Genomic DNA, 23,788 nt, shown 5'->3' with positions numbered 1-23,788 from the left:
CGTGGCCCACATTAATTGTCAGTCAACCTTATTTTTACCCTACAGATTGGGCAGGGCATAGAAGTAGATGACCCGATAATATCCCTGCTGCCACAACAGACACAAAAGGCAAGCAGTGAACTATGGGAAGATCATGGCAGCAGAGGTCAACTTATCAGTTCCACACCAAGCAGGTGTTATGCAAAATATCAATAAAAACAGAATGATAGCTATATATACCTTGACAGGAAAAAAGATAGGCACTGGGCAGTGCTGGGATTACTGCTACTATTATATCCAAGGGCTAATACCAAATTAAGTGGGTATGAATAGAAGCAGGTAAGATAGAACAAAAATTTACATCATCTAGCATGTGGGATTATACTAGAAAGGATTTGCATATGTTGCTATATTTCCTATATTATTCTACCATAACCACCCTTTTCCAAAAAATAATAATTTCATGGTGCACCTTTACTGTCAAATACTATGTAGCAGTTAAAAAACAATGTCTAACCACTGACCTGGAAATACTTCCAAGCCACACTGTTAAATGAAAAAACAACAATCCAAGAAGATTCAGTATGATGTATTTTAAGTATCAAAACAATAGAAAGAGTCCATAGTCTCTCATGCTTCATTCCCCCTCCTTTCTTTATCCCTTTCTTCTCCTAGCATGAGAGACTATGGACTCTGAGAAACAAACTGAGGGCTTCAGAGGGGAGGGGGATGAGGAATGGGATACGCCGGTGATGGGTAGTAAGGAGAGCACATATTGCATGGTGCACTGGGTATTATATGCAACTGATGAATCATCAAACTTCACATCAAAAACCAGGGATGTACTGTATGGTGACTAACATAAAAAAAATAATAAACAAATATTATAATAAAAAAAACAATAGAAAGAAATAAAACTCTCAATATATATGTGCCTGCAAATGAATTTTTTTAAATAAGGTCACCACCGGTGACCTTCAGAAGGCGTAACAGCTGATTTTCACACTATACCATTCTTTACAGTTTTTTTAAAAAACATAACACAGACCCATGAATAAAAAACTATTATGAGAAACAAGAAAGTAACCCAATTTAAGTTTCTACCACTGAGAATCTTACTCTGGAGAAGACTTGGGAATTGCACGTTTGTCCAGAATAGTGCTATATTCAATTAAAATAATTTCTGAAAAAATCAAGACAACTGGGCAGTAAAATGTCATTCATATTCCTCTCACAAGCTGAATTATGACACACTGTAAGTACCAATTAGAAAATTTTACCTTTCTTGAAGTATAGATGTCAAAAAATGGCTTATTTCTGACACTAAATGGTTCCTGTGTTTTGTCAATGAGCCCAGTCTTCATTTTTTCATGTCGAGGACTTATTATTTCTCTTTCTATACACTGCAGACGAATATTAAAATCACAATCTCCAACTGGCTGTGCCTGAATTAAATGAGACAATTATTTAAATTTCAACACTGAAAACTATCTTATCAGCATAATTATTAAGGTTGTCACAGTATACATAGCAGTCTACGTAAACAGCATCCTCTGGAGTTGTCCAACGCACAGCCTGCGCAACCACACATGCCAGTCCTGATTTCACTAATTAAACACACCTAAACACATACACGGTTACTTATTTTAAAATTATAAATGCATAAAATAGTATGGGAGAGTGGTATAAATCTTCTCTAATATAAATTGATCTGAAGTTTTCACATCTGAATTAAAGTATTAATATACTCACTAATCATTTTAGTATTTGAATTAGTAAAATTATATGAATTAGTAAAATCTGTAAAAAACTACAATCCACATAATTCAGGAAAGTATAAGCAAATAACACATCAAAATAAGCAACACAATCACCTATAATGTTTTTTGTTGCTTAAAGCGCTAATGCTTTACAGCCATCAATAAGTAAAAGATTATTATTAGACAAATACACCCTCAACTCTAAAAATTAATATAGAACAAAGTCTCCATAATATTGTCAATCATATAGTTAAAAAGAAAGTTCTCCATATACAGTTACAGACAATAGGGTACATATATGTGGTATAGATGATCTGAACCATAAAGTAAAAAGTGCATAGACTTTTTCTGTAAGTTGAAGGTAGGGGCTTACCCTATCTTAATGGCATATAATAATACAGCTTCTAACATTTCATCTGGATGACAGTAACCATCCAGATTAGTAGCATCAGCTCATATCAAGTACCCCTCTTCTTTACTTTGCAACTGGACACCCTTCCATGAATTTTTCTCACCTTTTCATCTTCTTCCTCTTCTCTAATCTATATTACTCAACCTAACATTTACACAACCCAACACTTACAAATAGGTGACAGTATTTGTATGCCTTAAGGATGACTTTTTCTACTGGAAGGATGACAATTTTGATACTCAGCAAAGAAGAAGGAGCAAGACAAAGCAAGTGAGACCTAGGTATGAGGTAGTATATGTTCCCTTTACATAAAGGCATATAACTGTTTGTAAAAGGTATGTATTGAGGAAAGATCAGTAAATAATCACAAACTCCATGTGTAATCTTTTCCACATCACCTACATCACCAACAAGGTTGAAAAATCTAAAATGTTAGGCTTATTTATTAGACCTATTAGATGAATGCAGACCCCTATAAAGTTAATGTGGAACAAGCAAGTTGTCCATTTTTTTAAGAAAATAGTCTAACAAGTGTCTAAAAATACTTAGTCTAAATTTTCTCCTAAATACTTTTTACTTATATATATATAAACCAAAACAACAAGAAAAAATTGAAAGCAAGTTCACCTTCAAATCTATGCTGCCTACAGGAAAGGAAGCGTTTGTTAGGTAGTGTTAAATCGCTGAAAAAAAAGGGGCAACTGGGTGGCTCAGTCGTTAAGCGTCTGCCTTCGGCTCAGGTCATGATCCCAGGGTCCTGGGATCGAGCACTGCCTCTGGCTCCCCGCTCAGCGGAAAGCCTGGTTCTCCCTCTCCCACTCGCCCTGCTTGTGTTCCCTCTCTCGCTGCCTCTCTCTCTGTCAAATAAATAAGTAAAATCTTTAAAAAAAAAAAAAATCACTGAAAAAAGACAACAAAAAGAACTCGATAACTATTAACTGACTTCCTAGTTTTGAATTCTTTCTCACTTCAAATACTACCCATGCTGCCACTAGAGTTATCTTTCAAAACAATGAAAGTGTGATCCTATCATTACCCTAACTAAAACCCTTCAATAGTGCCCTCTTATATCCAGAACTAAGCTAAAATGTCTTATCCAAGTCACCTGGCCCCCTAGTCAACAATCTGTTCTCATTTCTTGCTGTGTCCCACATCCCAACACACATCAAGTACACTAATCATCTCTAATGCTCCTGACCTCCATGATTCTATCCTTCAAAATTAATCCACGTAACTTTCTCTATCTGCGAGTCCACACTTCTTTGACTCAACTATACCCTGGTTAAACTGAAATACTCTCACCTCTCCAGTACCTTTCATATATTCCTGTATCTCTGACATACCTTTATTGTTGTTATACTATTATAATTATTTCTTTACATTTATTTCTTATCCATTAGAACGATGGTCCACAAATTTCTTTTGATTTTGTACCCAATCTAAATACATACCCTAACAAATGCTCACAATATATGCACGTTAATTTTTACTGAGTTGCATACATGTACAACTGTGTATGTTATAAAACAGGCAAAAACTGAACAGATAAAAAATAAACAAAAAATTCTACTTTCTTCCAAATCCCACTGTTGAAATGGCCTTCTTTGGAGGCAAGTGTACTGAATTACGAATTTCCCAAAGGCAAGAAATTACGTCTTATTCATCTGTGTATATCCAATACCTAGGACAACTCTTGACATATAAAAGATGATCGATGACACGCTGGACAAAATAAACTAAGGGAACTAAAAAGATTTTAACTATTTTTTCAGAATATCATTTTTTTCTAATAGTGACCTTGATTTGGTGATTCAAAATAAGCTAGTTAATCATAAAAGCTCCATAGTAAATTAAAGAATGAAATATATAATGCTTTCAATTATAAATATATCCTAACATCAGAAATGTGAGGGAAAATGTCACTTTAAAATCAATGAAACATGGCAATAAGCACTCAATAAATATTTACCAAGTAAATAATTACAGACCTAGTAAAAGCATAACTTATTTTTACACCAAAATATGGATGAATTTCCTAAACAAGACATAAAAGCACAAACTTTAAGAAGATCTAGTAAGTCTAATATCATGAAAATGAAAAACTCCCATGCATCAGTAGATACTAATTTGCAAAAGATACTGTTTGTCACATACATAACCAAAAAAAGATCAGAATGCAGGAAAGATAATTAATTCCTACACATTAAGAAGACTGACAACCAAATAGAAAAATTAGAAAATTATTCGAACTTACAATTAAATCTCAAAAGAAAAATCCAAACAAGTAAAAATGAACATATGAAGCAGGCTTAACTTCATTAGTAATAATGGAAAAGCAAATTAAAACAAGATCAGATGCCATTTCACGCACATCGAATCAGCAAAAATTTTAAACTCTGGTAATACCAACTGTGGTAAGTTGTTACACCTACTTCTGAGAGGAATTCAGCAACGTAGCAAATACACCTGAAGTTGCCAATTCAGTCAGAATCTCTATGATGTAGGTAGGGGTGAGGAACTCTGGTTTTTAAAAACACCTCAGGTGCTTACATCCCAAGAATGAGAATTGTCCTAGAGAAATTCTGATGTATGCACACAAGAATATATAAACTGTTTAATAGTAGTATGACAGCAAAATGTGGAAACTCAAATGTTCATCAAAAGGAAGACAAATTCGGTATATTTATACAAAGCAATACTCAATAGTAATTAAAGTGAATGAACTAAACCTGTGTGTATTAATACAGATAAATCTCAACAAAATAATGTGGAGTAAATGCTCAGTACCACAGTACAAGTACAGTATTTATATAACACTAGAAACCTTGCAAAACAATACCACGTATATTTTATGGACACACACATAGGTAGTAAGGTTATTAAAAACATTCATGGAAATAATAAACATCAAATACAGGGTAGAAGTTGCTTCTGGGTAAGAGGGTCAAAAACAGAATAAGTGGGGTGTGCAGGAGAAACTTCTACTGGATCTGTAATGACTTATTAAAAAGAAAGTGCAGTAAAAATGACAAAATGTTAAGCTTTCAACAAATCTGGTGGTTAGTTACATGTGTATTCCTCATATTATTACTTATACTTTTGTATACGCTGAAATTTTTCATATTTTTTTAAAGAATTAGAAAGTTTGTTAAGTCGAGTCCCACACTGGGCTCCTTGCTCAGCGGAAAGAGTCTGCTTCTCCCTCTCCCTCTGCCTGCTGCTCCCCCTGCTTGTGCTCTTTCTCTCTCTCTCTCTCTCTCTCTGTCAAATAAATTAAAATCTTTTTAAAAGAAATTTTTTTAAATAAAGCAGAGCTCAATGTCAAAAGGCAGAGACAAAACTGTCCCCTTCACAACAAAACAATGCCATCCCCACCCTTTATGTCTCATTATGAGCCAATGAACATTATTCCAAAATCTGTGATAAGAGTAAGCCAATTCTAGAAAGCATTAGTTCTGAGGCATACAGTGATCACAAACACACAAGATTAATATTTGATGGTTTCTGACCTTGAGTCTCCTAAATAGGAAACTGTTTAAAATCTATAAATTTAACAGAAAATGAAATATGTACATTGAAGATTTCCAGGAAAAAAATGCCTTTAAAGCGGATTAATGCAATCCTGAATCTCAAAACTGTAATTTAAAATATATACTCCAAAAAAGAACTCTTAAAAACTTTTGTTATAAATCTTCAAAATCCTAAAACTTAAACAACACTTTTAATTCCAGAATTCTTAATTGCTTTCAGTAGTTTGAATACTAAATGACTATGCAATTTGAATAATATATGTCTAGAGGAATGATTATACCTTTTCATAGATGTACACTATTGAAAGAGTTTCTCACATTTACAGAAGTCATCTTGTACTGCCTAAATAATTTAGACACTGATACTATAATTAAACGTGAACAGGCAGATTCTTGGCTTGTCTAAAACTATAGGAAATGGGTAGAAAATAAAATTCCTATTTTTTGATATCTATTTATAACAGAATTTTATATTTTGTTTTTAAGTTTCCTGCCTGTACTCATGAATAACATATTTGTGCCCCAAAGTTATACATTCAATACCCATAATCAGGTTCTCTCTATTTTTTTAAGTGACAGTAATAAAATCTGTGGACTCCTTTTTTTGTGTACAGGATAACTAAAACCAAGAGTTTCCATCTTATAAAATTCTGTCTTATTTTACCAGTTAAACTATTTTTCTTTACTCACTTCAAGTATATAACAAAATCTAAAGACAAAGGAATGTGCAAAATTATTATTAAGGTATCAGGTGAGTAACTAGAGTCACAATTTTTCTTTCCTACCATCTCTAAGGCAGTAACACTTTTTATTTGTAAAAACATATCTGTTATCTCAGGGACAATTTTTATTTTATAAATTATATTAAAGGTACTTACATTGAATTTAATTATGTCATATATCAAATATCTAGGAACGGCCTGTCCGTTTACTCTGTCAATAATCATTTCCTTGAAAGAGAAAAGAAGGTTAAGTTTCTTCATACTTTAATGACAATTTTTTCAATTTGATTAAAACAAAACATACACAGAAAGCACATAAACCATATATATACAACCTGATGAAACATTAAAATGAACACACTTATACCCAGATCAAATCAACAGACTGTCAACATCCCAAAACTCCCTGTCATGAATTTACTCTGTATTGAAATAAAATCATATGACAATATCTCATTATGTTTTTTCTATTTGAATTACTATGCTACATTTTGTTTAATGTTTGAGTTCTAAGCAACTATTAGAATGAAGAAAGTACAAATTTTAAATTTCAAATATGAGGAATATTTTTTAAAATAATGTTGTTAAATCATTATTGCTTTAAATTTTGTTATATGCCAACTATACCACAAAATCTGTAGGTATAAATGGTGCACTTATTATAAAATATATTCCCCATGCAACCCATGTGGTCTTTCTTGGTCCTGTCCCTCTACTATGATCAAAGAGAACAGGACAAGAGAATATATTACATACCATACCTATAAAGTGAAAAAAAAAAAAACTTAAATTCTGCACTTTCACAGAAAAGAGATAAAGGACATTAAAAGACAGGGGTGCCTGGGTGGCTTAGTTGGTTGAGTGCCTGACTCTTGGTTTTGGCTCAAGTCATGATCTCATGGTTCATGGGATCAAGCCCCACATACAGCTCCATGCTCAGTGGGGAGTCTGCTTGGAGATTCTCTCCCTTTGCCCCTCTCTCCCCTCTCTCTCTCCACCCCCCTAAAATAAATAAATCTTTTTTAAAAAAGATTATAAGTACATAATGCAATATTTTATAAAATTTTAATTCTTAATAATACATTTTGACCTAAAATTATTTTTCTTTCCTCATATTCTTCCCAGGAAACTAAGCAGGGTTTTTGTTATCTAATTTCATGACAGGAAATCAACAAACAACCATTTAAAATTACAAAGAACACACTGACTTAGGACAGATATACTTTGTTAAGAAATTATTATTAATTAATTACTTTCCCAAATATGTATGTTAATCTGCAGACATTTATTTATGGTTATCATCCTGAACCCAACACATGGCATAATTTAAATCACTTCATTATCTTAAACTATTTGCTAAATATTTTTACTTAAATACTTGTATCTGAGAATTTTATGAACCATCAGGTGGCACCAAAACAGGTTTCAACTCATTGTTATTGTCAAAAATGTGTGGATGTAAGTTAAGTGAACTTCCAGGTTCGGATAACAGACACCACAGAATTTCTCTCCCAAATTACCTGATGAAATGAGCAAAAACATATATTCCTTTGAACATTAAAAATGGCAAAAAGGAAAATTTATTATCAGCAAACAAGTAAAAGGAAATAGACAAGTAACCATTAAAAACTGAAAACTACCAAGGCTGTGGTAAAACAAAAAGGCACAGCAGGGTTCAGCTCCAAGCCCACTAAACCTCCAGAAGCCCTACTTGTAAAATGACAAATTCTTGGTAATTGTCACTATTACATTCAAATATAGATAGAAACAAACTCAGCAGTCACTCCTGTCTTCTTTTTTCCTCTCTTCTGATTGGAATAATAAAAAGAGCACAATACTCTTTTTGCCTGAAGAAAGATGCCTATACTCCACAATAAATTGAAGAAATAACCTGAGCATTACTGGAATGATATATGGCTCCCAATTAGCTGAAGAAAACATTCACTAAAAGCTTTTTAAAAAGAACAGAACCCAGTGATTTTAACAAAAGACCCAATAACTAAGCTGAGTCTTCCCAAATGACCTTCCCACCACAACGTCCCCCTTCCCCACAGCTGCTATCATTACTCCAGGCTACAGAAAAGTAGGTAAACATAAAATACCTAAGCTTAAAACTTAGTTAAGAAAATTGGAACCCGTGGGTACTGTTGCTGGGACTGTGAAATGGTACAACCACTATGAAGAGCAGTATGGCAGTTCCCTCAAAAAGTTAATATTGTACCTCCATATGATCTAGCAATCTCACCTCTGGGTATATATCCCAGAAAACTGAAAGCAGGGTTTTGGAGAGGTATTTGCACCCCTATGCTTATAACATCATTATTCCAATAGCTAACAGGTGGGAGCACAGCCCAAATATCCATCAACAGATGAACAAATAAATAAATGTGGTATACAGATGTAGCAGAATGTTACTCAGCCTTGAAAAGAAAGGAGATCTATCACATGCTGCAACATGAATAAACCTTGAAGACACTACGCTAAGGAAAATAAGCCAGTCACAAAAAGACAAATCCTATATGATTTCACCTATATGAGGTCTCTAAAGTAGTTAAAATCACAGAATTAGAAAGAAGAATGATGGTTCTCACAGGTGTACAGGTAATGAGGAACTATTTAATGGGTACAGAGTTGCAGTTTTACAAGATAATGTTCTGGAGAACTGTTGCACGAAAATGTGCACTTAACACTACTGGACTGTAGCCTTAAAGATACTTAAGACAGTAAATGTTATGTTATATGGTTTTACCACAACTCTAAATAAAAAAATTTCTTAATAAAACCCAGTTAAGAAGGAAAAACACATTTCCTCTCCTAACCAAACCAGAGAACCAGGAATTTGATTTATCATCCCACCTAAACAACCAAAGATGTGGACAAAATAGAGGAAGCAATAATTTTCAAGGCACCAGACATCCAACAATAAAGGACAGTAATCTCTAGAAGATAGTAAATAAACTATATGAGCCCTAGAATTTTCCCAACTTATAGCCCAAGGGGTTTCCAGGCTTCAGTGCAGGCAGGGGGATCCCAGGTAAAGCTCAGCAGTCTCCCTGAGTTTAAAAAAAAAAAAAAAAAATAGAACAAGTTGTCTAGGGAGAGCAAAAGGACTAGAGTTCTCAGGGCAGAGTGAGAGTGTAAGAGAGAGAGAGGCAGAGAGAGAGATCCCCAGATAAAGAACGACAAATATCCTCAGTCAGACTTCCATGAATGTTCAGCAGAGTATGCATGAGAAAAGAACCACTCAAAAGCCTTGGAGGGAAAGTTGGGAATAATGCCTGTTCCTACCAGCCAAATTAATTTACAGGGCATTGAGTACTCGGAAGGATCTTGTCTCAGCAGAAAACAATTATCCCTACACTAAACTCTACTCTACCCATCTACCAAATCTTAAAAGCAAGACTCAAAAGGTATAAACCAATTCCAAGTAAATTAACTGCATCCCAGAACAAACCTCAAAAATATAGGAATACAAAAATATCAAACCCCCAACAAGGTAAACTTGAAAATGTCTAGCATCTAGTAAAAAATTAACAGGTATGCAAAGAGGCAAAGAAAAAAAAAATACAACCCATAAAGAGGAGAAAAATCAATCAAAAATAGGCCCAAAACTAAGAAAGATGTTAGAATTGGCAGGCAAGAAAATTAAGGCAGGTGATTATAACAGTATTCCATATATTCCAAAAAGCCAAGTAGAGACACAGAAGACATTAAAAAGACTCAAAATGAATTTTCAGAGGTGAAAACTACAATGCCTGAAGTGAAAAATAGTCTGGGTGGGATGAATAGCAATTTAGACACTGCAAAAGAAAAGATTAGTGAACTTGCAGACACAGCAACGGAAAGTATCCAAAATCAACCAGAAAAAAGGTTGGGTTTATTTGTTTAAGATGTTATATTTGACAGAGAGAAAGAGAGCACAAGCAGGGGGAGCAGGAGGCCCCCCATCCCGTGGAGCAGGGAGCCTGATGTGGGGCTCAATCCCAGGACCCTGGGATCATGACCTGAGCCAAAGGCAGACGCTTAACTGACTGAGCCACCCAGGCTCCTGTTTGTTTTTTGTTTTTTTTAAATGAAAAGAACAATAAACAAATCTTCAAACATGTGAAGGGTAGAAATAATGGCAAAAAAAATTCTACTTTTAAGGAAAATTGTAAACCCATAGATAAAAGATGCTCAACAAACCCTAAACATAAAAAACCTGAAGAAAACTACAAGATACATCAACTTCATATTGCTCAAGAATTTGTTAGAAATTGCTGCATTGTCTCCTGCTCCAGACTGCTATGGAGAAACCTGCAGCTTAAATCCTTCATTAGGGGTCCCACCAAAAAAATAAGTTAATAATTTTTTTAAAAAATTCCACATGTTTGACTTTCCTATCCTCTGTACTTTTCTATATTCCATTTTCTTTTTTTGAAGTCCCCAAGTATCCACCCTTCTACCTATCCATCCAATATTTCCTGAGCCCAAACTATGTATTAGATATAGCTCTAAATGCCTGAGAAATTAAGCATACAGTCCCTACCTTCAAAGAAGAGTCCCAGGAAGAGAAGAAAATATATAAGTAGCTGCGTTCAATGAAGAATTCTAATTTTAATTTTAACAATAGATGGCTATATAGAGTGACCATGCAGCTTACTGTCTACATCAGAATACTTCTGAGAATGAAACAGATTCCTATTAATAACTACACCAAGACAAGAGATATAAACCTATACTATTTCAGCCAAATAAGGACATATGGTATAAGCTTAACAAGGGGTAGTTATTTCTTTTTTTTTTTTTTTTTTTTTAAGGGGTAGTTATTTCTAACTGAAGAATAAGAGAAAGGTTTGATAAGACTTTGTGACCCATTAGTCAAATCCTCAAAGATACAAGCAGATATTTCCTAGCAGGATGGTAAATGAGCCAAATTGCATTACAAAGGCATGAAAGATGGTGGTTTTGAGTAAGCTGTCCAAAGCTCCATATATATGGAGCATATCGTTCAAGGGTCACAATCAAAGACAATGCTAAAGACATAGGCATGGCCCAGATATAAAGATTATGTTTAGTAGTTTGGTTTCATGATATGGGCAGTGGGGAACCATTGAAGTGTTTTAATGAGAGGAAGTAATTAACTGTTCTCTGGAAACCTGTAGATCTTCAAAGCTCATCTCAAAGGTGACCCATTCCTCGAAATCCTTTCAACTAAGGCCCACTTGATTCTAATTATCACAGTCCACTGAGGTGATGAAATGTTCTGGAATTAGATAGGGGTACAGGTTGTACAATCTTGTGAATATACTAAAGACTACCAAATTATACAGCTTAAAAGGATGAATCTTATAGTACGTGAATTATATTTCAATTTTTAAAAATAAAACTAAATTTTTAAAAAATCCTAAAAGCAGTTCTTCAGAATGAAGGAAAATGACGGAACCCTAGATACATAGCATATATTAAATGTTAGCTATATATATATATATATATATATATATATATATATATATATTGATTATACACATTCTGTAACTAAACACACAACAAAATGACTGAAAATACAACAAAATGTTAAAATGTAACCTCTTATTGAGAGTTGAGTTTTCCTACTTTATGATGTACACTTTGTAAAATTTCAACAATGAGTATGCATATTCCTTTACAAAAAACATTAACAGCTGAAAAGTCACGCCATTTTTCCAAGATTCTTGCTATTAACTTTGGTGATTAACTGTTATATTCTCCCCTTAGCCTCAATATAAAATCAACTGAATTTCACTGATTTTTTCAAACGAATTAATGCCATATTTCTAAACTCCTATTTTCCACATTTTGTGGGTCAAAGAACATAATTTAGAGAGCAAAACAAAAGCTTCAATGCTCACATCTGACAGCCAGACAATTAGGTAGTTTGAGTTATTCTTGGATTTGGAATTTTACAAAAACAATTTGCAAATGAAAATGTAGAAGAAACAGGAAACTACAGAGGACTGTTTTAATTAACTAACTGGAAAAACAGATATGGTAACTATAGTTCTGGTCCAAGTAAATTGACATCATGAATCATATTGCTATTTTAAAACTTCGCAAGAGTCTATTATGCAGCTTTCATTTGTCCAAGTTTGGGGTGAAAATAAATAGTATTGCTCAGTTAAATCTGCAGATAGTTAAACATCTAATTTTTAAGCATTATTTCCTACCTGGAATGCCCTCGGGCCGTGTCCAACAAAAATCTCTTTCTAAAGAAATGATGCCAATTCCTCTATAAAACATCTTTCATTCCAAACTAACTAGATTTAATTTATTTCTCCTCTAAACCACCACTGGACTTTTAAAATACCAATCATCAAGTTATTCTTATATTTGAAGGTCTCCTCCATCACTACCAATTTTTCTCCACCCATACCAAATGAAGTAAAAAGTCTCAAGAGTAAGGTCTTTTTTTCAACCCTCTGCACTCTTGGCACAGCAACTTGAACATGAAGGTCATTCAAAAAATATTAGTTCAATGATAAACTATGCTAAGCTGTGGCAAATGCTTTAACTTAAGCGTCTTTTTCTTCCTTTTATTTTATTGATTATAGTGCTAAAAAACTATATCTTAAATGAGGGTAACAAAAACAAAAATGTTCTTGCTAATCCTGTGAAATGACTACCACGGCTGCCACACTGGCTGTGCAGTTTACAAACAGCGCAACTCCAGGGGTGCCAGTCACTCTAACTATAATAAGAATGGTGCACCCTGGAGATGTGCAGTGTACAACACTTCCAACCTTACACAGTGGTTCTGTCAACCACAGGTGGTCTGTGTGCTGCACACACACACACACATATATGTTCCAAATGTTTATGTATATATGTGTGTCATTTTGTTACAAAATGACATTTTACTAAAGCCCCACAGAGTACACAATACTCTTTGTCTTGTGACTATATTTACTCTGCTCAGTCTCTGCCACTACATCCAACTATAGCACCTTCTATCTTCCTTTTTATTTTTACTACCTCGTTCATAATCATCCTCTCAACCCGGACTCCTACCATCACTCATTAGCAACCACCTAATACTTTCCTTGATCTTACTTGCACTGCCCTTCTTCACACAACCTCAACCTCTCACCCTCCGCAGATCACATCCTGAACCTTCTCTCACCGCAAACTACACCCCAGAAGTGACTAATTCAAACATCCTATTCTCCCATCAGTCTTCTACCTTCTGGTTTGCATACTCCAGTATCTAGCTGGTAAATAAAAACAAAGCACATGGGATGGGGCCACAAGCATTCAGAACACTTGGAAAATGATATTCCTCTGTTAAACAAATAAGTGTTTTATGCATGTGATTTTCATTAGGATCATCCTATCATTGAGAATTTAAGTAAACATTCACAAGCCACTTCCTATAGTGGATAAAAACCAAAAATGAGGAGCAAATCTCATCTTAAGACAAGAAAGCATTCTCATACAAATTCCAGAGAATTATTAGCCACATGTAATTCAATCTGGCTCATGAAAAAGATTCAACATTGAAGAAAGGTTAGAAATTTTTAAAATATAAGTAGTATTCCATAGAAAGGAGACCTGCAGTTGTGAGAAGTTATAATAAAGATGTAGCATTCCTTTTTCCTCCCAAGAAAGGCAGTGAATGTGTGGCAAAGAGATAAACCATACAACCAAAAACAGCAAAGAGAAAGATGAATGGTCTGAAGGCAAGCCTACCAGAGATTACTCTGCAGAGAAAAGTATAAGCTTATTGTTGTATAAATTTGCAAATGAAGTATAGCCTAACTTCTTAATCAAATAGCCTATTCAGGGGTGCCTGGGTGGCTCAGCCGTTAAGTGCCTTTGGTTCAGGGCATGATCCCAGCATTCTGGGATCAAGCCCCACATCAGGCTCCTCCACTGGGAGCCTGCTTCGTCCTCTCCCACTCCCCCTGCTTGTGTTCCCTCTCTCGCTGGCTGTCTGTCAAATAAATAAATAAAATCTTTAAAAAAAAAAAAAAAAAAAACCAAACAAATAGCCTATTCACCCAAAAGCTAAAGAGAGCAAAATCCAAGTGGCAAACCTCAGGATAGCCAGGAAACTGGGTGCTCTTGGACTGCCAAACATTAAACTGTATGCTTCAGTCAAAGTATTAAAATCAATCTAAAACTACCACTGAAAGACCAAAATACCAATAGAATGAGAAAACAAATCAAGAAAGAAACAATGATATATAAGGGAATCCCCTATACAATAAAAATTGTATATCCAATTAAAAAGGAAAAATAGATTAGCTGAATGGTATTGACACAACAGTTTAGACAGTAGGAAATAAATAAAATCATACACTTATCCACTCCTTTTATCAAAATGTATTTCAGATAGATCAAATATTTAAATATACAAATAAAGCCATAAAAGTACTAGGAGGAAATACAGGGGAGTATTATAATAATTATAAAGTAAAAATATGAACAATAGGAAGAAAAATAAGTAAAAATTTCTTAAAATGACACAAAAGCCAGATACTAAAAACTAAAGTGTTCATAATTTTACCTACATAAATTTACCTATATAAATTTAAACTTGTGCCAAAAAAACACCAAAAAAGTAAAATATTTTTTTTTCAAAATATGTGTCACAAATACCCTAACAGACAAAAATTTCTTGTAAATCAGTAAGAAAAAGATGAACACCCAATAGAAAAACATATAAAGGATATAAACCAGCAGCAACTCACAAAAGAAAAACAATGACTCATAAAGAAGTGACAAAATGTTAAACCTCATTAACAATTCACATAAATGTAAAAAGAGTAAACATTTATGTAACAGACACTATTACCAGCACTTTATAAACTATCCAACTTTATTTTCACAACAGCACCAAAATCTAAGTACGGTCTTTAGGCTCCCTTCACTACAGATGAAAAACTGAATAAATTATTCAAATCCCTCATATACTAACTGACGAAGCTAGTAAGGCACCAACAGTTAGAGTCAGAGCTCTTAACCACTATGTTATACTGTCCCATAAAATAGAAAAGAATTCCCTTCCCTCATCAAATTAGAAAATAGTCAATTTTCAAAACCCAGTGTTTTGACAGTGTACAAATCCTTTAAATATGGTTGGTAGATTTGTGCGTAGGTTCAAACTTTCTGGAAAGAAGGGTACCAATTACACCTGTCAATATTTACAATGGGCACGCCCTCAAACGTAGCATACTTTAACAAGGTAGAGCCTATTACTATCCCCCCCTTAGGAGCACTACTCCTCTTGCAATCCAAGCTGTAGTAATATCAATGAGTGCCTGGTCTCCACTGTCATTCTCCCATGTGTATGTAACTCAGGCAAGGCCCTTTGGAGTCTTCCCTGGGATTAATATATGGATGTTGAAAGAAAAAGTTCCCTTTCTGCTTGCACTACAATGCAACCTGCCTCTTATGTGAAAGAGCCTTCATGAAGAATGAGACCAAACAGACAAGTAAAGCAAAGACGGAGAATGACAGAGAGCCTGGTCGCTATCCTTTGAGGCCCCAGATCCAACCTGAAGCAGGCCAAGCTGAAACAATTATTTGTGCCAATCAAGTTCTTTTCTTCCTCAGTTACTTTAAGTTGGACTTCAGTTACTTGCAATCAAAAGATTCTTAATACACATTATAATCTCACCTCTAAGAATCTTCTTAGTTATAAATGTGCACAATTGTGGGGGAATCCAAGATGGCAGAGAAGGAGGAGCCCTTAATTTCGACTGGTCCCACGAATTCAGCTAGATAGATATCAAATCATTCTGAACACCTGAGAACTCAACCAGAGATTGAAGAAAAGAATAGCTACAACTCTACAAAGAGAAAAGCAACCACTTTCTGTAAGGTAGGAGATGCGGAGAAGTGCATCCGAGGCTATATATAGGAAGATAAATCACGGCGGAGGGAGCCTCCATCAGACGGCTACCAGCAAATGATAGAGCAGCAGAGCACAAAATTGGAACTTTTACAGGTCTGCTCCAGTGAGGAACGTCACTCAGGTGGCTAAGGGGGGGGCAGAACCCTAGCTGGGACAGTGTGGTCTCAGAATCCCTGGGGTCACAGGAAGACCAGGGGTACCTGAGTACTGCAGAGGTCCCAGGCATCAGAGGAGGGAAGCCAGCTGCAGTGAGCCCAGGAGTGGGCTCTCAGCTCCAGGTTGCCATAAACTGCAAACTGCAGCACAGTCAGGCAACTGCTCTCCTACCAGGAGCCCAACAAGCACCAGAACCGGAAAGACCCCACTGCCTCCCCAGGGGAGGAGTGGTGGGGGAGCACGCTGCAGTTGTCTACAGGGTTTGGAGGCTCAAAACAGGGTCATGTGCCTGAGACAGAAACACTGGGTCACAGGCCAGGTGAGCATGGAGTGCGGAAGGAGACCAGAGACACAGGACTGATTGACTGTTTTTCTCTGAGGGCACACTAAGGGCTGGGCCCCTGAGCCTTCAGCTCTGGGGTGAGATTAGGAGGACACCAATTTCATTCTCACACTCTAAAGCTGCACGAAAGCCTTCAGGGAACAGAAGCCACAGAGAGAAAACCTGAGCACTGCTTAGGCCCCCTGGCAAGGGTGATACAATTCCACCTGGGGCAAACGCACTTGAGAATGAACGGAACAGGCCCCTCCCCCAGAAGATCAGTGAGAACAGCCAGCCAAGACCAAGTTTACCATCAATGAATGAGAACTGCAAAACTCCAGCGCTAGGAGAATACGGCACATAGAATTCATGGCTTTTTCCCCATGATTCTTTAGTCTTTCAACTTTAATTTTTTTTCTGTCCTTTATAACCAGTTTCTTATTATATCAACTCCTTTTTGAAATCTTTTTTAATTTTCATTTTTTCATTTACAATCTATCCCTTCATTGTACTTTATCTCATTTTTGCATATATATATATCTCACCTCCATATTGCATATATTTATATGTATATATATATATAAGATCTCACCTAGATATTGCATACATATATATATATATATATATATATCTTATATATAAGATTTTCTTTCTTTATAATTTTGGGATACTAATAGAACAAAATACACCAAAAATATAATGTATGGCACTGTTCTATTCACCCATCTGATCATACTCTCCTTTTTGTTGTTTTTTATTTTTTTTTGTCTTGTTAAAGTGTTTATTTCCATCTTTACACTTACATTCTATTCTTTCAATTTACTTAATTTTATTTTTCTATATATAGGAAGTTTTTCTTTCTTTACAATTTTGAGATGCAGTTTCTTCTAACAAACTGACCAAAATACACACAGGAGACAGCTTATTGCTCTGTTCTCTCCACATGTCTGTTTATATCCCTTCCATTTTGCTGTTGTTTGGTTTTTTTTCTCTTTCGTTTTTTTCTTGTCTTTTAATTTCCATGTTTATAATTACATTCCATCCTTTGATTGTATTTAATTTTATTCTTGTACACATATAAGTTTCTCTTTCTTTACAATTTTGGGATCTAGTTTTCGAAAAAACAGACCAAAATACACATGGAATCCAGTGTATTGCTCTATTCTGCTCACCTGTCTGATTAGATTCTCTTTTTTTTCCTTTATTTTTCCCCTCCCAGTTTCAGGTCTCTTCTGATTTCTTTAGTGTATATTTCTCTGGGGTCGTTGTTGCCATTTTAGTATTTTGTTCTCTCGTTCAGCTATTCTTCACTGGACAGAATGACAAGATGGAAAAACTCAACTCAAAAAAAGAGAACAAGATGCAGTACTGACTGCCAGGGACCTAATCAAAATGGACATTAGTAAGATGTCAGAACAGGAGTTCAGAATAACGATTATAAATATAGTAGCTGGGCTTGAAAAAAGCACAGAAGACACTAGAGAATCCCTTTCCAGAGAAATAAAACAACTAAAATCTAATCAAGTCAAAATCAAAAAGGCTATTAAAATGAGATTCAATCAAAAATGGAGGCTCTAACTGCTAGGATAAATGAGGCAGAAGAGAGAATTAGTGATACAGAAGACCTAACGATGGAGAATAAAGAAGCTGAGAAAAAGAGAGATACACAACTACTGGATCACAAGAAGAGAATTCCAGAGACAGGTGATAACATAAAGCAAAACAATATTAGAATAATTGGGATCCCAGAAGAAGGGGAAAGAGATGGGGGGCAGAAGGTACACTGGAACAAATTATAGCGGAGAACTTCCCAAATCTGGGGAATGAAACAGGCATCAAAATCCAGGAGGCACAGAGAACCCCCCTCAAAAATCAATAAAAATAGGTCAATGCCCTGACATATAATAGTGAAACTTAGAAATCCCAGAGACAAAGAGAAAATCCTGAAAGCAGCTCGGGACAAGAGGTCTATAACCTACAAGGAAGAAACATTAGATTGGCAGCAGACCTACCCACAGAGACCTGGTAGGCCAGAAAGGGCTGGCATGATATATTCAGGGTGCTAAATGAGAAAAATATGCAGCCAAGAATACTTTATCCCGCTGGGATCCCATTCAAAATAGAAGGAGTATCATAAAAAGCTTCCAGGACAAACAGAAACTAAAAGCATTTGTGATCACCAAACTGGCCTTACAAGAAATATTGGAAGGGTCCTCTAAGAACAGAGAGAGCACAAAAGTAACATAGACCAGAAAAAAAACAGAAACAATATATACTAACAGTCATTTTACAGGTAATACAATGGCACTAAATTCCTATCTTCAGTAGTTACACAGAATGTGCTAAATGTCCTAATCAAAAGACAAAGGGCATCAGACTGGATAAAAAAACCAAGACCCATCAATATGCTATCTGCAACAACAATTTTAGACCCAAAGACACCTCCAGATTGAAAGTGAAGGGGTGCAAAAGCATTTATTATGCTAATGAACATCAAAAGAAAGCTGAGGTGGCAATCCTTCTATCACACAAACTAGATTTTAAACCAAAGACTGGAATAAGAGATGAGGAAGGACACGATATCATAATTAAAGGGTCTATCCAACAAGAAGATCTAACAATTGTAAACACTGATGTCCCTAACATGGGAGCAGCCAACTATATAAGCCAATTAATAACAAAATCAAAGAAACACATGGATAATAATACAAGAGTTTATTGATTTCTTAGGGAACATTAATACTCCCCTCACTGCAATGGACAGATCATCTAAGCAGAAGATCAACAGGGAAATAAGGGTTTGAATGACACACTGAACCAGATGGACATCACAGATATATTCAAAACATTCCACCCAAAAGCAACAGAATACACAATCTTCTTGAGTGCACATGGAACACTTTCCAGAATAGATCACATCCTGGGTCACAAATCCAGTCTCAATTCGTACCAAACGATTGGGATCATTCCCTACATATTTTCAGACCACCATGCTTTGAAACTGGAATTAAATCACAAGAGGAAGGTTGGAAAGAACTCAAATACATGGAGGCTAAAGAGCATCCTACTAAAGAATGAACAGGAAATTAAAGAAGAATTAAGAAAATTCATGGAAACAAATGAAGACACAACTATTCAAAACCTCGGGAATGCAGCAAAGGCGGTCCTAAGAGGGAAGTATGTAGCACTACAAGCCTGTCTCAAGAAACAAGAAAGGTCTCAAACACACAGCCTAACCTTACACCTAAAGGACCTGGAGAAAGAACACCAAATAAAGCCTAACCCCAGCAGAAGAAGAGAAACAATAAAGATTAGAGCAGAAATCAATGAAACAGAAACCAAAAGAACAGTAGAACAGATCAATGACACTGGGGGCTTGTTCTCTGAAAGAATTAATAAGATTGATACACACGTGGACAAACTAAACAAAAACAAAATAGAAAGGACCCAAATTAATAAAACCATGAATGAAAGAGGAGAGACCACAACCAACACCGAAGAAATACAAACAATTATAAGAACATACTGTGAACAGCTATATGCCGACAAATTAGGCAATCTGGAAGAAATGGATGCATGCCTATAGAGGTATAAACTACCAAAACTGAACAAGGAAGAAACAGAAAACCTGAACAGACCCATAACCAGTAAGGACATTGAAACAGTAATCAAAAATCTCCCAACAAACAAGAGCCCAGGGCCACATGCCTTCACATGGGAATTCTACTAAACATTTAAAGAATGTATACCTATTCTTCTGAAGCTGTTTCAAAAAATTTAAATGGAAGGAAAACTTCCATTAATAGGAAGAGCAAACTCTTTCTATGAGGCCAGCATTGCCTTGATCCCAAAACCACATGAAGATTCCCATCAAAAAGGAGAATTACAGGGGCGCCTGGGTGGCACAGCGGTTAAGCATCTGCCTTCGGCTCAGGGCGTGGTCCCAGCATTATGGGATCAAGCCCCACATCAGGCTCCTCCACTATGAGCCTGCTTCTTCCTCTCCCACTCCCCCTGACTGTGTTCCCTCTCTCGCTGGCTGTCTCTGTCTCTGTCAAATAAATAAATAAAATCTTAAAAAAAAAAAAAAAAAGAATTACAGACCAATATCCCTGATGAACATGGATGCAAAATTTCTCACCAAAATACTAGCCAATAGGATCCAACAGTGCATTAAAAGGACTATTTACCACGACCTGGTGGGGTTTATACCTGGGATGCAAGGATGGTTCAACATTCATAAATCAGTCAACATGACAGATTACACTAACAAAAGAAGAGGCAAAACCATATGAACCTCTCAATACATGCAGAAAAAGCATTTGACAAAATACAGCATCTTTTCTTGATTAAAACTCTTCACAGTATAGGGATAGATGGAACATAACTCAATATCATAAAAGCCATCTATCAAAAGCCCACAGAGAATAGCATTCTCAATGGGGAAAAACTGAGAGCTTTTCCCTTAAGGTCAGGAACACAGTAGGGATGTCCACTATCACCACTGCTGTTCAACATAGTACTAGAAGTCCTAGCCTCAGCAATCAGACAACACAAAGAAATAAAAGGCATCCAAATTGGCAAAGAAGTCAAACTCTCACTCTTTGCAGATGACACTATACTCTATGTGGAAAACCCAAAGGACTCCATCCCAAAATTGCTAGAACTCATACAGTAATTCAGCAAAGTGGCAGGATATAAAATCAATGCACAGAAATCACTTGTGTTTCTATACACTAACAATGAGACAGAAGAAAGAGAAATTAAGGAATCCATCCCATTTACAATTGCATCCAAAAACCATAGGATACCTAGGAATAAACCTAACCAAAGAAGCAAAGGATCTGTACTCAGAAAACTATAGAATACTCATGAAAGAAATGGAGGAAGACACAAAGAAATGGAAAAACGTTCCATGCTCATGGATTGGAAGAACAAATATTGTTAAAATGGCTATGCTACCTAGAGCAATCTACACATTCAGTGCAATCCCTACCAAACTATCATCAACTTTTTTCACAGAGCTGGAACAAATAATCCTAAAATTTGTATGGAACCAGAAAAGACCCCAAATAGCCAGGGGAACGTTGAAAAAAAAAAAAAACCAAACCTGGTGGCATCACAATTCCAGATTTCAAGCTCTATTACAAAGCTGTAATCATCAAGACAGTATGGTATGGGCACAAAAACAGACACACAGATGAACAGAACAGAATAGAGAGCCCAGAAATGGACCCTCAATTCTGTGGTCAACTAATCTTCAACAAAGCAGGAAAGAATATCCAACGGAAAAAAAATATCCAACGGAAAAAAAAAATATATATCCAGTGTTGGGAAAACTGGACAGCCACATGTGGAAGAGTGAAACTGGACCACTTTCTCACACCATATACAAAAATAGACTCAAAATGGATGAAGGACCTAAATGCGAGACAGGAATCTATCAAAATCCTAGAGGAGAACACAGGCAGCAACCTCTGTGACCTTGGCCACAGCAACTTCTTCCTAGACATGGGAAACAAAGGCAAAAATGAACTATTGGGACTTCATCAAGATAAAAAGCTTTTGCACAGCAAAGGAAACAGTTGACAAAACCACAAGACAACCGATAGAATGGGAGAAGATATTTGCAAATGACATATCAGACAAAGGGCTAGTATCCAAAATCTACAAAGAACTTATTAAACTCAACACCCAAAGAACAAATAATCCAATCAAGAAATGGGCAGAAGACATGAACAGACACTTCTCCAAAGGAAACATCCAAATGGCCAACAGACACATGAAAAAGTGCTCGACATCCCTTGGCATCAGGGAAATACAAATCAAAACCACAATGAGATACCACCTCACACCAGTAAGAATGGCTAAAATTAACAAGTCAGGAAATGACAGATGTTGGTGAGGATGTGGAGAAGAGGGAACTCTCTTACACTGTTGGTGGGAATGCAAGCTGATGCAGCCACTTTGGAAAACAGTATGGAGGTTCTTCATAAAGTTGAAAATAGAGCTACCCTAAAACCCAGCAATTGCACTACTGGGTATTTACCCCAAAGATACAAATGTAGTTATCAGAAGGGGCACCTCTACCCCAATGTTTATAGTAGCAACATGCCCAATAGCCAAACTATGGAAAGAATGCAGATGTCCATCAACAGATGAATGGATAAAGAAGATGGCATACACACACACACACACACACACACACACACACACACACGCACATGCATGCACATACAGTGGAATATTATTCAGCCATCAAAAAATGAAATCTTGCCATGTGGAATGATGTGGATGGAACTATATGGTATTATGCTAAGTGAAATAAGTCAATCAGAGAACGACAATTATCATATGATCTCACTGATATGTGGAATTTAAGAAACAAAACAGATGACCATAGGAGAAGAGAGGAAAAAATAAGAAAATCAGAGAGGAAGGCAAACCATAGGAGACTCTTAATCATAGGAAACAAACTACAGGTTGCTGGGGGAGGGGCAGAGGGATGGGATAACTGGGTGATGGACATTAAGGAGGGCACGTGATGTGATGAGCCTGGGTATTATATAAGACTGATGAATCAGAGACCTATACCTCTGAAATCAATAGTACATTATACGTTAATTAACTGAATTAAAATTTTTAAAAATGTTTTAAAAAATTGCACAATTGTGAAAGAAAAAAGTATAAGGACATGCATTCAAGTGTCTTCCAATTAAAAAAAAAAAAAAAAAACTACAAAAAAAATGAAAATATCCACCAAGAGAGGACTGGTTAAATAAATTACAGAACTATTTCTTAAACTTGCCTGATTAAAATCACCTGGGTACTTACTAAGCACAGATGACTCTGATCAATGGGAGAGTCTAATTCATTAGGTTGAGGTTGGGTTATTGAGATGGGTCATATTTTTAAAGAGCATCCACTACAATTTTCACAGTCGAGATAGTTTGGATATCCCAAATTATGATGTTTACATATACAACGGTATACCATTCAGACATTTATGTGAGAAAGACATCCAAATCAAATT

The 23,788-nt window shown here is 35.8% G+C and overlaps 1 protein-coding gene across 3 annotated transcripts in view; it reads right to left on the bottom strand.

Annotated features, from left to right (window-relative positions):
- RNGTT (RNA guanylyltransferase and 5'-phosphatase) overlaps positions 1-23,788 on the bottom strand; it is a 316,627-nt gene that overhangs the window by 196,597 nt on the left and 96,242 nt on the right. For all 3 annotated transcript variants that reach the window (XM_057311201.1, XM_026511830.4, XM_057311200.1), the window contains 2 exons: positions 6,560-6,631; positions 1,260-1,424 (listed from right to left, as the gene is read on the bottom strand). In XM_057311201.1, the coding sequence (XP_057167184.1) occupies positions 1,260-1,424; positions 6,560-6,631 (237 nt within the window). The remainder of the gene's footprint in view (positions 1-1,259; positions 1,425-6,559; positions 6,632-23,788) is intronic.

Source organism: Ursus arctos, unplaced genomic scaffold (assembly GCF_023065955.2).
Source record: "Ursus arctos isolate Adak ecotype North America unplaced genomic scaffold, UrsArc2.0 scaffold_13, whole genome shotgun sequence".
NCBI lineage: Eukaryota > Metazoa > Chordata > Mammalia > Carnivora > Ursidae > Ursus > Ursus arctos.
This window is presented reverse-complemented; position numbering and strand designations above follow the sequence as displayed.